Source organism: Geospiza fortis, unplaced genomic scaffold (assembly GCF_000277835.1).
Source record: "Geospiza fortis unplaced genomic scaffold, GeoFor_1.0 scaffold188, whole genome shotgun sequence".
NCBI lineage: Eukaryota > Metazoa > Chordata > Aves > Passeriformes > Thraupidae > Geospiza > Geospiza fortis.
Window position 1 is genome coordinate 3,437,744 of NW_005054337.1, and position 16,215 is coordinate 3,453,958.

The window sequence follows — 16,215 nt, forward strand, 5'->3', positions numbered from 1 at the left end:
GGGGCCGGGTGCGCGGGGGGCCGGTCCGGGACAGGGCTGCCCTCCCCGCGGGTCTCCAGATGTGGGGTGTGCTCTCCACTCACGGAGTCACGGAAGAGAGAGATCTTTAAGATCATCAAGTCCAGCCGCTAACTGTTTACCCAACTGTAAACCATAAACCACGTCAGTGCCAGATCCAGCCTCCTGAACATTCCCAGGGTTAGTGACCCCACCACCGCCCAGGCCAGCCTGTTCCAGTGTCTGACCACCCTAACTCTGGTCACCAGACACTCCAAGGTGTGGCAAAGCAAAGGCCGATATTGAACCGTTCACACAAAGTTTATAAAGGTCTCTGTTAAAGCCTCCTGGCACATCCTGGTGAACAGGTCATGAACCAGGATGCAGACTGGGGTTCACTACCAGCCAAGTGAGAAAAAGCAGACCCAGGACACAAGCAATGCATGGCACAAATGCAGCAGAGAGTTTTTCTTTCCACTGGGGTTTGGTTTATATGTTTGTATGGCTTGGGTGAAATGGTAAACAAGCAGTAGAATCAGAGCTGCTGCTCTGTTATTTTATCTTTTACCTGAGTTACTGTCTCTTCTTTTGCTCCTGTTGGATTTTTTTTTAGGTCAGACATTCCAAGTAACATCACAGGAAGCTACAAAGCTGAGTCTGGCATTCTCAAGGCCTCCACTACCTTCTGCAGAGGTGAGGGAAAGCCTTGACAGACTATGAAATTGCAGTGTGTGTGCAAGCTTCAGGTATTTCTTGGTTCATTTGACTAAATGGGCTGTGTACTGTACAGTGTATTAATATAATCCCAGAACTGCCCATAGAAGAAATTTCTCTAAGGTAGGGAAATATACTAAATAAAAATGTTCTTATATTCTTTCACAGCTATAGCTCATTGCTGATAGAGACAGAGTATTGGAGAATACAGACCTTAGGTTTAACAAAGAATATGCTATATTTTTGCTATGAGTTGAGAGAATTTGATCATACAGGTGTTCAGAGGAGAGGAAAAAAAAAAAGACCTTCAGTTCAGAATAATGATCTAAGTTACTTTTCTGATGCATGACCACCACACCAGGGAGTGTTTTGTTACTAAATCATGAGGCAGGCTAAGATGCATACAGCTGGCTTATGGTGCCTTCTTCTTGTGCTATATTCGTTTCTCAAGCACGCTGGCCATTGCTATTCTTCCCTTTTCTCAGAGCAGTCTGAAAGCCAGTGATTGCCTGTGAGGATTCCTACATGTGCTGCAGCTGTGTGTTACTCCTGGATGATCCTTTTGCCTCTCCGTTTTCAGAACTGCCGGAAGCTGAGTGAGGATGTCCAAAATGCCATTCTTGCAGTTGCCACAGTGTACTACTGGCTACCCAAGGGCCAAGGTGAGCTAGTGAGCAAGACAGTCACCCCTGCATAGGATGGGGGTTCTTTTGCCACCACTATATAGAGAAACCCAGTGTTTCAGAGCCTAATGAGGTCTGGTATCAGCAAGTTTTTATTAGCATGGTATCCCATTATCAGCTGTTCTATAGACTTTGAACGTGGTTATGAGTGAGGTTATTGTCTGTCTGATGCTGTAGTTTTCCATCTGTGGGAGAGTGATGATGTAGGAGGTTATGTAGTTGATTGAGCATTGAAATGTATGAAGTGTTGAAATCCTTGTCCAGAGTTCCTTTGGAACTGGGAAGCATTTTCCTTTCTTCAAAATACTTGTAACTTCATTTATACAGTGTATCCACACAAACAGAGCAGTCTGTGTGTTCATCTTCAGCACTTGCTGTCCGTCAGTGCTGACATTTTGCCAACTTTCTTGTTCTTTCTCTGTCTCACCCAGGTACTACCCTTCGGAAGATGGTTCGAGATGCTACCACTGAAGTAGTGGAAGGGATGATCCAGCTCACAGACACAATTCTCAATGCCCCAGTGGAGAGGTTGTAATTTTCAATTGCACAGTTCTGTGATTTTTGTGATAATTTTTGGGAAAAAAGGCAAGAAAAAGTTACAAGTATACTTGTTAGGAGGCAGTAAGGGCTCTACACAGACTTGGCATCCTAGTGACAAGCTAGTTGGTGACATCTTCGCAGCAGAACTTTTGCTGATATTTATCATCTTTGTTGCAGAAAATGAAACAAACCACAGTCTAGCACAGTGCTGTTATTGACTCTGACCTTGAGGGTTTTGTTTTGTTTTGTTTTGTTTCAGCTTGTCTCAGGAACAGCTGATATCAACTGGAGGGGTGTGGGAGGCTTGTGAGCAAGTGTCTAACCTGCCACGAGGTGAGTGTTGTAAATGCAGAGCAACAGCTCCAGGATGTATTGTCTTGGAATATCAATAGCTTTTGCAAGGGCATTCCAGCTGGTACAATAAAAGCTGAATGGAGAATAACTCAAAAACTCGACTGGTTTTGAAATGTATAAGCTTGGAAATCAGGTCAGATTCTTTGTCTGACAACAGTGCAGCTCTGAGCTCTGCAGGAAGTTTGATCCTTGCAAGTGATTGCAAGCCTAGGTGGAGGTTGTTGCAAACTGATTTGAAACACAGAGTGCCACAATTTTCATCCTTTTGCTTTTGCAGATAACCAGGCAGCTGTTGTGTCGGCTCTGGCTGCATCTCTAGGTGTGGTCAAGGATGCTGTGGAGGAGATGGAACATGTAAGGAAGCCCCTAAGCCTTAGAGGGACCTGCAATGGTGGATTCATAGACTCAGAATATGCTGAATTGGAAGGGATACACAAGGATCATCAAGTCCAGCTCCTGGTCCTGCACAGGACAACCCAAACAATTCCACCATGTGCCTGAGAGTTGTTCAAATGCTCCTTGAGCTCTGGCAGGTTTGGGGCTGTGACCACTTCTCTGGGGAGCCAGTTCCAGTGCCCAGCCACCCTCTAGGGTGGTTCAGTGATGGAACACAGGAATTATTTTACATCCAGGCTTTAATATAAATTTGCTCCAACATGACATAGATTATTGTTTTATGCATGGATTTTAATGAGTTTTTATTCTCAAACTGGGTTTACTTTGTATAAGATTTTTGTAAAGCCATGTCCTGAATTGGGAATGGGGGAGGCAATTTAGGATCATGTAAGAATTCACCAGGTTCTTGCTGTTTGCAGTGTTAGAGTGATGGTTTTTCTTAATCCAGTCATTTTAGCGTTAACAAACTGTGATTTCTCCATTAATTATTTATATGATGTCTAGATTATGCTTTCCCTTTGCTCCTGGGTGTTACTGGAATTGATGTTAGGCTCTGGATCTTCAGTGCCTCTTTGTTCTCAGGCACTGGTGGAAGGGCAGGATCCCTATGGGGACATCATGGAAGATGAAGAGCTGGGCTTTCGGGGCAACAGGGACACGTACTGGTCAGAGGCTGACAGGCGGCTGCTCAGCTCCTGCATGGGACTGATGAAGGCTTCTAAAGCTTGCCTGAAGAAGGTCTTGGCTGCTGTGAAGGCCCATGGCAAAGCTGATTCTCCAGAGCACATTGCACAGCTGGATGACCTGGCAGACATTGCTAATGAGATCAGCCCAAGGTAAGCAGGCTTCTCCCCTTGCTGCTTTTCCCTCTGAGCAGTCCTGGTCTTTCTTTGAGGTCTTGAGTGAGGAGTTAGGAACAACCTTTATGATACTGGAGCTGTGAGCAGGTGATGGACACAGATGTGGTGGGAAGGCTGTTAAGCTCTTGAGGGTTGTGTAGGTCAGGAGAGAAGCATAGGGGATGGAGCTGTGACCACATCTCACTCCACAGTGACAGGGACACGCAGGTGACTGAGAAGGCAGTGGGAAACATCCCATAGGTACAGCTGACATCTCACTGTTGTTCCTGACTTGCATTCAGGATTGGGGCAGGCTTTGACCAGGGTGTATGAGTTGTGCTATCAGAACATTCCTTCCTTGCTCCCCTCTTTTCTGTTCCAGTGTTGATGAGCTGGCCCTGAGCATGTACCCACCTGTGAACCCGTTGGCTGTGCGACTTAATGTGAGTACCTGCAGTCCTGATAGCTCAGTGCCTGAGCATCTGCACTGTATTGATAGCTCAGTGCCTGAGCATCTGCGCATGGGACAGTGCTCTGGCTGTAGGGAATGGGAAGAAATCAGATTGGAGGAGTTAGGTGACTTCAGGGAGAGATGGGTGCTAGTGACTGCCTCAGTAATAATTTCTTAAGGATGAAGAGTGCCCTTTCTTCTTGCACACTTAACTCCCTTCAGGGGGACACACGTTCTGCAGCTGTACCTCTTCAGGGAAAAGTATGGCCATTTAAAACTTCAGTTCTGAACTATAATCCATAGAGATTTTCAGTGATAGAACCTCAGGAAAGTGATGTCTAAGGCTGCCTAGGTACTGCAGATGTACTTCTTTTCTTGGGTAGTGCAGTCTTGCTCAAATAAGGCTATCTATGGAATGAAAAACTCTTACAGTGAGTGTATTTAAGCACTGAAACAAGCTGCTTGGAGAAGCAGTGGAGTCTGCATCTTTGGCAGCACTGAAAACTTGACTGGGCAACACTCTGGCAACCTGACTGAACTTTGAAACATCCCTTGCATCATAAATCAAGTACAGATCTGCTGGTATCTGGAATTTCTTTTATTCTTCATCCTGTTTTCACGATTTTGGCCAGTGGCTTGATTTTTTTGGAGTAAAAAAGAATTACTTAATATCAAATTGCATTAAAATCAATCACTTGCAACTTTGTACTTTAATATCAATTACTAATTTCTAATAGGCTTATCTTTTTTAAAAAAAGGCATTTTAATGTATGCTTTAAAAAACAGGTTATTTTTAACTATCACAGCCAGGAGTAGGTTGGGAGGCACTTCCAGCATGGCAGTGATGGATAACTTCATTCTGCAGCAGGATCCATGGCAGTTTTATTCATTCTTGGCTTTTGTGCATCCCTATAGTCCTCTTTATTTTCCAGTACTGTTCAGACCCTCCATTTCCTCTCATTTGGCTCACCTTATTTCCCTTTTGTTTCTCTCTAGGCTGCTAAATTGGCCTCAGTATTAACGAAAGTCTTAGAGATTGCAAAGTGAGTATGAGCTACAGTGCTGTGAAGGTTGATACCTTTGTGCCTCATGTCAAAGATGACTCATTTCTAGACAGTAGATGCTGGCATTTCAGAGCAATGATGATGTTATCTGGTCACAAAGGGATGGGAGTGAGAAAAAGGTGCTAGGGATGATAGTGGTTCCTTGTTTTGGTTTGGGACTGCAGACATGAGTGTGGGTTCTTGCTCAAAGCCCCCTGGGGCTAGAACAGCACTGTTCTACTGCTGTGGTTATTCAGAGCTTCACAGTACCCCCGTGTTGTCTGGATGCATAACACACCAGGAGGCTTCCCTAATGAATTTCCTCCCCTTTTGCAGGACAAGCCATGTATGTCCACCATCAGAGGAAGGCTGGGTGCAGTTTCTAACTGGTGCAGTAGATCACAACATGAACAAAGTCAAGAACTTCACACAGGGTCAGCTTTAACTCTTCTGTGCCTACGTGTGTTGCTGCCACTGGCTCTGGCATCTGCATTTCCAGTGAACTTTGCTGTTGTTTGGCTGTTTGGAAAATGATGAGAACAATGGAGGAGAGAACTTCACTGCTACTTGGAAGAACCTCTCCAGGAAGTTGCCCTTTGCCATGGCAAAGGTGTCATTTTGCTTGGATTTTTGGGATGATGCAGTGCTGCTTCTGAACATGTCCCATTCTTTGGACATTAAAGCTACTGTGGGGTTCAGAGAAAAATAAAATACTGCTAGATTTACATTAGTTGCTTTATCTGTCTTCAGAGGACAAAGAATACATACAGAATGAAAGGGTCTTGCTTCTTTTGCAAGCAGCCCAGTGAATAATTATAAAATGTGCTGCACTGCTGCTATTTCCTGTATATTTCCCGTTCACTGTCTTAGAGACCAGTGAACAAGCTTTCTCTTATTTTCTGAGAAAGCAGCAGAAAATATTGTTTACTACCTTACCAATGTCAAGGATCTACAGGGGGAGATATCCCCCTATATATATATATATGTATCCCTAGAGACATCCTACATCTATCATCACTTTAAAGTTCCAGGATACCCTTTACTTTGTCACAGGTAGGGCAGAAGACGTAAGCACTGGTGGGCTCAGCACAGGTGTGGTGAGAACTGCAATGTGTGCTTCAGCATTCAGCCCATCTTTGTCACAGTGAGGCTCAGCTTCTAAAACTGCAGAGTAAACATGGTGGCAGATGGGAGAGAGTTGAATTTGTGCACATAATCGAAATCAGACATGGTTTTAAATATAACTTTTATTAAACTGTTAACATCTGTGCTTGCCCATGATCAGGGCACAGATCACAGCCGCTCTTTGGTAAGGACCTGTTCTGAGCTGGCCTCAGGCAGCTGCAATGTTGGTTGTTCTGTAGCTCTTCAGGTTGTGGAGCTGGAGGCAGGTAAGACATGCAGTGAGTCTTCTGGGCCCTGCTCGGGTAGGGGTGAATGGGATTTCCAGCTCTTGAGTGCTTTTAGCTTGCACAGAGCCCAGCCTGAAAGGAGAGAAGGGATTATACAGCAATCGCCCTCTTTGTGTTTTTAGTTTCCTGTGTCTGGGATATGCATTAGCTAGAAAGGAATGTGGCGCCAAAAAGAAGGAAAGGAATAAAAAGAAATAGAAGAAAGCTGGCAGTTACTTGAACTACCACAGTGAAATTGTTATCTAACAGTAGTTTGGGAGGGAGATAGGACAGAGAAATCCTCCATGGAGACATCTAAGGGGGCTGTCCTAATGCAGCTTCTTGGGACAAATGTGGGGTGTTTGTCATGTGAAGGGGAGCATGCCCCTTTGGTGGCTCTTGGCTAAGTCACATTTGCCTGGTTCTTCAGTAGAGAAGGGGAAAACACCACTGTCTTTATTGTTTACAGTGGGTAATGGATGGAAAGATGTCATAAACAATACAGTTTCACTCCACTTAGGGATGTTTAAGTTGCTCACTAGAAAGTAATTGATCTCTCAAGAGCAAATAGTTTCTAAATTTCATAGCTCGTTTCAGTGACCTCTAATTTTGTCTTATTTCATGTGTGTTTCTGACTTAAGTCTTGTAGCATTTCCTTGGTTATCCTTTTTGTTGGCAGGAGGTTTTCCTTTTGCTGTCTATGCCTTTGATGTTGAAGCTTTCATAGATGCCATATTGGCTTCAACTTGAGTGTTACACATCTGTTGCAAGTTCTCTTAGTTGGCTTTTCTCCTTTTCAGTCTGAAAATCATCTGTATTATCTGTAAATAAAGGATGGGATGCTTGGGCCTTTCATGCTATAGTGATATTTTCCTACCATGTTGTTACCTGGTTATTTCTGGGGACAGCCTTTCCTGTGCAAGGGTTTCTCTTGCTTGTATTGTGTCTCTTTTTCCATTTGCTGTTCTTGGATCAGGACTTTGCACTTTACCTGTAATTCCTTTGTCTGTAAATGAGCCCTCGCCCTGTGACTGCTACCACGCACTGCTCCAGGGGCTCCATGAGGGGGTTCTGGAGGCTGATCTTTGCTGTGCTTGGCTCATACTGGACCATGTTTTCTGGGAACTGTTGAAAGAAGCAAATGAACTGAAACTGAGAGAAGAAAATCTATTCTTCTATGATTAAAGGGAGATGTGTGATTTTTTGGTGCCTGAGGTGCCGTTTGCCAGAAGAGGCAAAGTCCAGCTTAATTTCTTCTGCTCTGCTTTCTCAGAGAGCCCCTGAACCCAGCAGAATTGTTTTGCTGCTTATGACTACAAAAGGTGTTTTCTCCCCACTGCAGAGGCAGAATGACAGCCCAATCTTACCTCAATGGTGAGAAGGGAATCACAAATGCTGATTTCTTCCTGTGCCAGGTACATGAAGGAGGAGTCCTCGTCTCTGAGCACAGCAGTCAGCCTGAGCAGGTGGTTCTCTCCCAGCTCTTTTCCAAACCATGTGTAAGGCACAGAGACCTTCAAGTTATTGACTGGAACAGAGGGGTGAAGTAACAGGTGATGAATCTGAGTCTGGTGCAGTCTGGTCTTTCCCTGCATGACACCTAGGAGTGTTCAGTGCCCAGCATTGTACTAAAAGCTGCAGCATTTAAATGTTTAAGCATTTAAATGTTTAATGTTCAAGTGGATTTGCAGATTGGAAACGTCTAAGGTGAAGCTGCCAAAGTGTTTTATTTCACAGAATGGGTGAGGTTGGAATGGACAATAGTGAATTATCTGGTCCAGCCTTTCTGCCCAAGCAGAGGCATCCCAGGGCACAGGATTGTGTCCAGTCAGTTCTGGAATATCTCCACTTAGGGAGACTTCACAATCTCTCTGGGAAATCACCTAGAATCAACTATTCAGCCACCTTTTGTAAACCTAGGGCTAGGGGAACTTTTCTGAAATGAGAGCACTAGAGGATTTTTCTAGCCATGCACCCAGGAGAGTCCTTACCTGAATTGCTGTGGAGGTTAAAATGAAACTCTTCCTTCCAAAGTTGGGCAATGGGCACACCATTATAATGCAGAGCCTGGATCCCAACTACCAGATGAGTAGCCTTTTCTCTATCACTGTGGTTAAACACTTCAATGGAAAGTGTCATATCTTGTCCCAGTTGCAAAGAACTTGACTGGAAGTGGATGAAAAGGTTGACTGGCTCTTCCAGAGCAGTAGGAATGAAGATAAACTGTGTGCTGCTGCTGCTGGCTGTCTCAAGTTCCTTCATATTTCTGTAGGCTTTGTCAAGTACTTTTTTTTCCTGGAGAGAACCTGCCACAAAAAAAGGAAGCATATACTTTGGTTCTCTTTCCTGTTTACTAGTGAGAAGCAGCAGGAGAATGGCATTGATTTCTCCTGGTAGCACTGTAGATAACTGTTCCTAAGAGCATAGAGAGATATCCTTTTGTGCTTCTGGTTGGATCAGTTTGATAGCTTCAGCTGTCAGGATATTCATTGCATGTGCCTGACAGATTCTACTTGGGGATAGTTGTCACAGTTTTTAAAACACTTTGGTGCTAGCATCTCTCAGAGTAGAGGAGGCAGCTGCTTTTTTGTTGCTGTAGCTAAGGCACAGTTCCATGCTCTCATGTGTAGAGAAGTTGCAGTTGTCTCCTGCAGCCAACAAGCCACAGGTTAAGATGGGGTGTTATGGTTGAGCCAGGGAAACAGCACTCAGATTCTGAAGGGGAGCTGCTTGTTGAGGGAGAGATTCAGGCAGTATCTGAGAGCACAACAGCCCTTTTCAGAAAGCTGGAGTCTGAAATACATCTATCCATATAAATATTACAGAGGTAATGGGAGGTGGATGTACAGAGTGTAGAGATGACAGAAATCAGAAAAGGTATTCCAGACATGAAGTGCTTGGTGAACAAACACCTGGTCTTCCACAGACCTTAATGCCGTTAAGCAGGGTGAAGTTTGGGTGATGACCTCTGCTTTGGCTCTGTAGACAGAGAGAATCAGGTGTTCTAGTGCCACTGAAGAAGGAGAAGTAGTGAGAAGTGGATGACCCTGGTGCTCTGGTTTGGCTCTGCTCTGGTCTTTTACTCCTGATTTGTGATAGTGACAGGGAATGTGCTCAGCCCTGTGCCTGCCCATACCTTCAGGATATTTGTAGTTCTGTGTGATGTCCTCACAGCGCTCACTGCCCACGCTCTTGGTGCTGATGTTGTTACCAGTGTATTTTGTGCCACCAAAAGCTGGCTTGAGGGTGTCATCTGCTTTGTGTATCCACACATGACACTTGGCATTGATGGCAGCAAAGAAGTAGCAGACATCATAATCAACTTGTGTGTCCCCTTCCTTGATGGCATGAACAGGAGCTGGCCCACAGAAGGATAGACCTGAAGAGAAAATGTGGTCCAGTTAAGATTCAGATGCTTTCCCAACTAAACCCATCCCTAGTTTAGACTTATACTGGTGAAATATCTAGTTTAGGAGGCAGTGATAGAGCTACATGAGCTGCACAAACCAAACAGATAAGTGATAGCTTTGTGCCTAAAGTCATCGGGGTGAATGAGTTCCTGTCTTTTTGCACCTTTCCCCTGGAAGAAGGGAAAGGAGGAATATTGAACAGCTTTATTTGCCCCTGCTTCACTTCCCCCCTGCTCTTGCTCAAACTCATCTCTGATATCTTACCCTTGCTTTTTTCCTGGCAGGTGGCATCCAGTGCCTGCCACCCACTGTACTCTGGTAGCAAGTCTGAACGAGCCATCCAGCATTCATTCCAGACGTGGAAGGTCCTGCAAGAGGCAACAGCATGAGCTTACATCCAGGGACTGAGCCCAGTGAAGCTTTTGCCAAACCACAGCTGGTTAATGCTCCCTTGAAGGAGTTCAGTTCATCTTGAGAAGAGCAGAGTTGTGTGTGGAGAAACAAGTGGAGTTTCTGCAGCTGGACTGGGCTATCATTCTTCCTTTGTGGGCTCTAGAAACAGGGCACTCTTGAGTTTGGGTTGCAGCAGTTTATCAAGAACAAGTCTTGTAGAGAGGATCTCAGCTGAGCCGTCTCCTGTCACCTCCTTGCAGCTGTTTTATCTCTTTCCTTTCCCCTGGGTTTCATTTCCCACATTCAAGTATTGTCTCAAATTCTTGCTTGGGCCCTGCCATGGGTTCTTACCAGACACGAGCACTCTTGTCCTGTGTCAGCAGTGTCCCATCCTCATCGTAGTACTCATCCACACTCAGGCTGCTCTTGGTGTTGTGAGCCCAGGTAAAGCCAGTGACCACCCTGGTGGGAATTCCCAGGCACCTCAGAACTGTGCAGAAGAGAGAGCTGTGAATCAGTTGTGCACCCTGCCCTAAGGGTGCCTCTGCTGATGGGTGCAGAGCCTCTTCTGGTGCTAGGCCTCTTAGGAATGGCACCAGGATTGCTGTTTGGACTTTGCAAGAGGCATCCCTCCCTCAGGAAATAAAATTTCACATGAGCACAGGACTGCAGCAAACACCCAGCACCCTGTACCTGAGCACAGGACTGCAGCAAACACCCAGCACCTCCCAGAGTGCACGGGCTGGAATTTGGATGCAATCCACTGCTGGAGGATGGGGCTGCTTCTCAGCCACTTGGAAGGGGGTGTCCCATTATGGTGTTGCCCAGGCTCATATTCTGTCAGGCTTCTAAACTCACTGCAGTTCAGCTGCAGAGAAGGAGGTAGAAAGATGTATTAAGGAATTGCCACTCTTTGGTAGGTCCCCCTGATCCTGTTTGTGGAAGCTTCTCCCAAAGGAGGTGAAACCAAGAGGACTTTTTTTTGTGCCAAGCATGAAGGTCATGGCTGAGCAGAACAGGGGCAGCAGTCTCCTCTGAGATTTATTCAGTAAGTGCACTCGCACTACTAAGAACCTCCTGCAGCACTACGTGTCTGCTGAGGCAGTATCAGGACAGGCTGGAGATGGGCAGGAGGTGTTGTTTGGAACGGCTTCCTCTTTGGTCAGTGGTTTGGCCTGACCTGGGGGTGAGAAGGTGCCCCCTGCTCGGGTCAGGGCTGCTCTGTGCCCTCCTTACCATGGCAGCAGCTGCTCTGCAGACGTGGACGGGGCTTTTGCGCTGGGCAGGATCCTTTTCTCTTTGGAAGTCCTCCCCCAGAGCCAGCAGGATGAAGCAGATGTCAACCATATCCTCCTCAAACTGAAACAAGAAGACATCACTTCAGGATATTCTCCATGAACTTTTGTTCTTTTGAGTCCCTACGAGGGTTTGGGACTGTGCAGACTGTTTCTCCCTTTCTGCTGATGGTTTTAGGTAAGTGGGCTGTGGAGGAGGGCAGAGATCTGCAGAAGGAGCTGAGGACAGACCTCCAGCTTTATTGAAGGTGGGAAATGCATCACCATGATACTGTGTTCCCTGATTGAAGGAAATTGATGCTTTTCTGTAGGGGGATAGAATATGAGAAAATAAAGATAGTGTAGAAAGTAATCTTACCCCTAAGGAATTGCAGTTGGGCCAATTATCAAAGATTAGGAGCAGGCCTGACTTTAACAGGCCATAGGTGTAAACAATGAGAAGAAAAGTGGGGTGGCTGCTTTGTGAAGAGGAAAGAGTCAGTGCTCTGAGGAGCTGCTTGTGAGAAACACCAAGCAGGTATGAAACTTTTGTGATAAGGAGACAACACTTCTCTGGAGCACTCTCTAGGCTGGCACAGAGATATTTTATGATCTGCTGGCACAAAAGTGAAATAATCACTGGCTGTGTCAGATGGCCTTAGACAAACAGAAAGATCTTCTTGTCCTCACTTTACCTGTTATACAGAGACAGTATTATTGAGCTCTGTTAAATGCTTTTATACCTGTTGATGGAAGGAAGGCACACAAAGCTCAGATACAGAACAATGCATTCCTTTATAGAGGACAGCCTGAGAAGGAAGCTAAAATTACATGTGCTGGGTTATAGGGCTTCATACACAGGTCCCTGTTCTCCTGCACAGGAGGTAGTGGGTGCAGAGAACATGGAGATGAGTAGAATTCTTTCATCAGAGCATCCTGTACACACCAGATTTATGCACCTTTCCTCTGCTGGTGGTTGGAAGAGAGCACAGACATATTGGACCTCTTGCTTACCTGACTGAAGTCCCAGGGTTGGGCTAGGATTGCATTTTCAGTCCCCTGGTAGATGATGCCATCTTGGTTTAAGATGTACTCCTGCCGCTGTGCCTCATTAGCCAAGAACACCTCATCATCTAGATTAGAGGAAAAAAGCATCAGGAAGAAAGCATTGCTGGTCTCAGATGCACTTGCATCTCTCCGGCATCAGCAGATTCCACTGTGCTTTGGCAGTCCCTGGCATTCTGCCCTGAAAAATACCTCAGAGTGTAAATATCAGACAGGAAAGAAGAATTTCATTGTCATCTCCATTGCCTTGTCCAAAAAGTTCCTCTGGACCCAGGCTGTTGCACTGGCTGGCTCTCCTGGCTGATAAGTTCTAATACTAAGAAAGATACAGTGGCCTTAACCAGACCAATTACAATCTTGACTCGTCCTAAAATCTCTATTATAGGAAACACTTAATCAAACATTTTTCCCTTAGCAGAAGGACAGGGCTCTTGCAGTGCAGTACTCCAGGGAAGAGGCAGAAGTGCTGAGGCAGGAAACTTTGGGCTTTATGAGCCCCTACCTCTCTCCTGAGGTGCTGTGGGGAGCAGGGCAGGAGTGGAAGGAGCACTGGGTGAGTCAGCCCCAGCCTCCCTCCATGGAGGCTCCAAAGTGTTTTTTGTGACGTGGCTGATCCCAGCCTGCCTTTGTGTTTCTGACCACCTACCTCTGCACCAGGGATTAAAGAGGAGGGTGAAGCTGCCCAGGAGCTGAGGGGATTTGGAGGCACGTAAAAACAGAGTGTACTGGCCAATGGGGGCATTGGCAGGTGTGTTCACACACAGAGTCCAGAAGTTTGGGTCCTGTTCCTCCACTGCTGCACTCCACTGCTTCTGGTCTCCCAGGCTGGAGATGGGAAATTCAGCCTGGATTTCATCTGCTTTGGAAGAATGTGGTCCTGCAGACAGAGAAATCTGGTTGAGTTTATTCCAAACATTGTTTATTCCTCACCTGTGCCGACTGCAGGGACCTTGTCTCTCTCTGGAGCCATAGCTCTCCTTGTGAGAGGGCCATGACCCTTTAGCAGCTCAATGCCCACTGAACATTGCTGAGGGCAGGAATGCACTCAGGCCTCCCTGCTTGAAAGTGAGATGTGCTTTCCATAGATTTGTAGAAACCAGGAATGGCCAGAATGGTGCAGCCCTGCTGTTCCTGTGGAATTTAGTGTTGTGTAACAGAAGTCACAGCCCAGTGCTCACAATATGGTAAAACAAGCTGGGGCTGAAAGCTGCTGCCCTTCTCAGTGATCTCATAGAAAATGCTCTAACAGAAAAACCTGTGACAGGCCAGCTTGGTTTGAGCATTACTAACCCCAAAAGTGAGAAGAGATCCCATGAACATTTTGCAATCATGGAGTAGGGGAGCTGTGTTGGTTATTGTGTGCAGTGTCTCTTCTGGAAGGGATGTGGTTATGATCCTGCAGGAGACTCTACTTTGCCTTACACAGGCAGTTCACTGGCCTCACATCTAAATTTGGCACCCCTGCCCAGCTCTGGAGATGGCTTTTGGCCCCAGCTCTGTTCTTCAGGTGGGTGGAGGAGCAGAGCTCTGGTAGGTTTGTAACGGCATTACCTGTTTGTACGATGAGGAAGGTCCTCTTTATCTGCTTCAGGTAGTTGTGTATTGGAGCTGAGAAGCTCACAGTGATGGTGAATGGCTGTCCTCTCCTCACTACGAGCCTTTTAGTGCTGATCTCTTCTGTATGGTGGCTTTTGTTATTCTCTGGGATCATGAAATCACATTTTTGGATGCTCAGACCTGTAGTGTGAGAAGATAGAGAATGAGTTTGGGGCTGTGAGCTGGCTGCAGTCGGGCCCTGAGCCACATTCTGGGGCACACAAACAGCTGATTGTCTGAGTGGAGAAACACCCATTCTCCCCATGCTTTTGAGACTTTCTATCCAGTAATGGTAGGGACTTCACTCTGAGCTTGGTTGGTCTGGTGTTGAGTGACTGTTGAGCTGCCTTTGCTTATACCTGACATCATTAAGTGCAAACTTCACTGCTGGTTCACATGCACAGCTGGATCAAACACTGCTTTTCCTACTTTGTACCACATCAATTGACAATGCCATACCCAGAGATGCAGGAGACAGGAATGATCCTCCTCCTTCTCCTCCTGTCTCCTACACAGGCTTTATATACACCATATGTGCTTCTGTCCAGCACCAGAAGACAGAAAAAAATTGTCACAATTTCAAGCACCCAGTTACTCCCTGTTTTATCTCAGCCTTGGGATCATCCTGACCTTATTTACCTCTTTGGCTTGTAGCCCAGCACTAAGATCCTTGGCCCTGTGGGTTGTAACTGCTGCCCCTTATGTGGCACTTGCTGTCACCAATCTCCCCTTGCTGACCCATGCTCCTCCCTCTGTTGCAGCTAAAAAATTAAAATCCATAGAGCATTTCTCTGCTATCTAAATTGATTGCTCCTGTGCTGAAGCCATAACTGCTCTCTTTGCAGATTTCACTGCTCTGCTCTCTCCTGATGTCTTGTCCTGTCTTGTCCTCTGCATTGATACCTTCTCCCATTGTGGTTGTCCCTGCTGTGTTTGTTGGGGACTCTTACTGGATTGTGTACTTTGTTTCTCTTTTCCCCATATAATTTTTTCCATGTGATTTCAGTGAAACATTCTGGTCTGGCTTTCAAATCCCCTCATGGCTGTCCCAGTTCAGAGCCCTGCACCAGTTCAGGCCTTATGGAGCCAGCTCTGACCTCATCTGTTTTCTTCTCTGTGATGAAGATGTCTGTTCTGTCTTGTAGAATAATGAGTGATGTGGAGTCTGGCTCCCTCTCCATCATATGACTTTTCATGGATCTTACTGTCACTTTCTTCAAGGTTGCCTGGAGCCTTGTTTCCCTGCTCCAGGGGCTCAAACACTTGGTCAAATCTCTGTTTCAGTTGTGTTGTCTCCTTTATTCCTCCCACCCCCTCATTCCCTGTGCTGAGGATTCACTTACCTTTGCTTCCAAGCCCTCACCTGTCTGCCTTGGCTGCTTCTTGCTGCTTCTCAGACTTCACCCAGGCACTAATACCAGCTTTTGGTTGCTGAGCCTTTTGTGCAGTTTGCCATGCAGACTGAGCTCCCTCAGCCTTTAGAGCCCTTGGCTCCTGCCCTGCAAGCTCAGCTCTTCCCCAAGCCTCATGAACTCTTGTCTTGGAGCAAGAACAGTTGTCTCTTCCTGACACACAGCTGGCAAATTCTTGGAACTAACAAAAATGATTTTGCTTACCTTGGCCCATGGCTGGTTCTGAGTACCATGAAAATATTCAGCTTCTGCTTGCTCTGGTGGGCAGTGGCTCTTTCCTCCAGCTGTCTCAAAAACTGTCCTCTTGCAAAGTTGTTAGCTTGATTTCCTTGTACAGGGTGGGACGTGGTGTTGCCACCTTTCCAGCTTATCTGGTGTGCAGATGTTGAGGACTCTTTTATCTCTCAGACCACACTGGAGACAGGCTACAGATGAGGTGAAGTTCCACAGCAGGAGGGGAAGCATTTAGAGACAGACAGTGACAATTCCTTCAAGGAGCTGTGCACTGAGGAGCCCAGAGTAGGAAATGCAAGTCTTAATGTGGCTCTGAACAATGCACAGATGCACTTCCAATGTCATTGTAGGACAGCTGCTCTCCAACATTGACCCCAAGCTACTTAGATCCTAAACCCTTCAAGGAGCTCAAAAATATAGTCA

At 46.1% G+C, this 16,215-nt stretch overlaps 2 protein-coding genes across 2 annotated transcripts; one reads left to right on the forward strand and one right to left on the reverse strand.

The window, feature by feature from the left end:
• The first annotated feature begins 378 nt into the window (after positions 1-378).
• Positions 379-7,263, forward strand: CCNDBP1 (cyclin D1 binding protein 1). Its single transcript, XM_031058072.1, has 10 exons — positions 379-438; positions 571-690; positions 1,292-1,373; positions 1,826-1,922; positions 2,194-2,267; positions 2,566-2,642; positions 3,267-3,520; positions 3,906-3,966; positions 4,971-5,017; positions 5,354-7,263. Exons 1-10 carry the CDS (start codon positions 379-381, stop codon positions 5,460-5,462), a joined length of 981 nt encoding a protein of 326 aa, XP_030913932.1. The 3' UTR covers positions 5,463-7,263.
• On the reverse strand, positions 6,247-15,841 carry EPB42 (erythrocyte membrane protein band 4.2). Its single transcript, XM_005422213.3, has 13 exons — positions 15,763-15,841; positions 14,102-14,287; positions 13,197-13,427; positions 12,500-12,618; positions 11,448-11,570; positions 10,905-11,079; positions 10,563-10,701; positions 10,083-10,186; positions 9,545-9,787; positions 8,400-8,714; positions 7,776-7,936; positions 7,400-7,533; positions 6,247-6,501 (listed from the first exon to the last, which is right to left on the reverse strand). Exons 1-13 carry the CDS (start codon positions 15,770-15,772, stop codon positions 6,351-6,353), a joined length of 2,091 nt encoding a protein of 696 aa, XP_005422270.1. The 5' UTR covers positions 15,773-15,841; the 3' UTR covers positions 6,247-6,350.
• Positions 15,842-16,215: the final 374 nt, after the last annotated feature.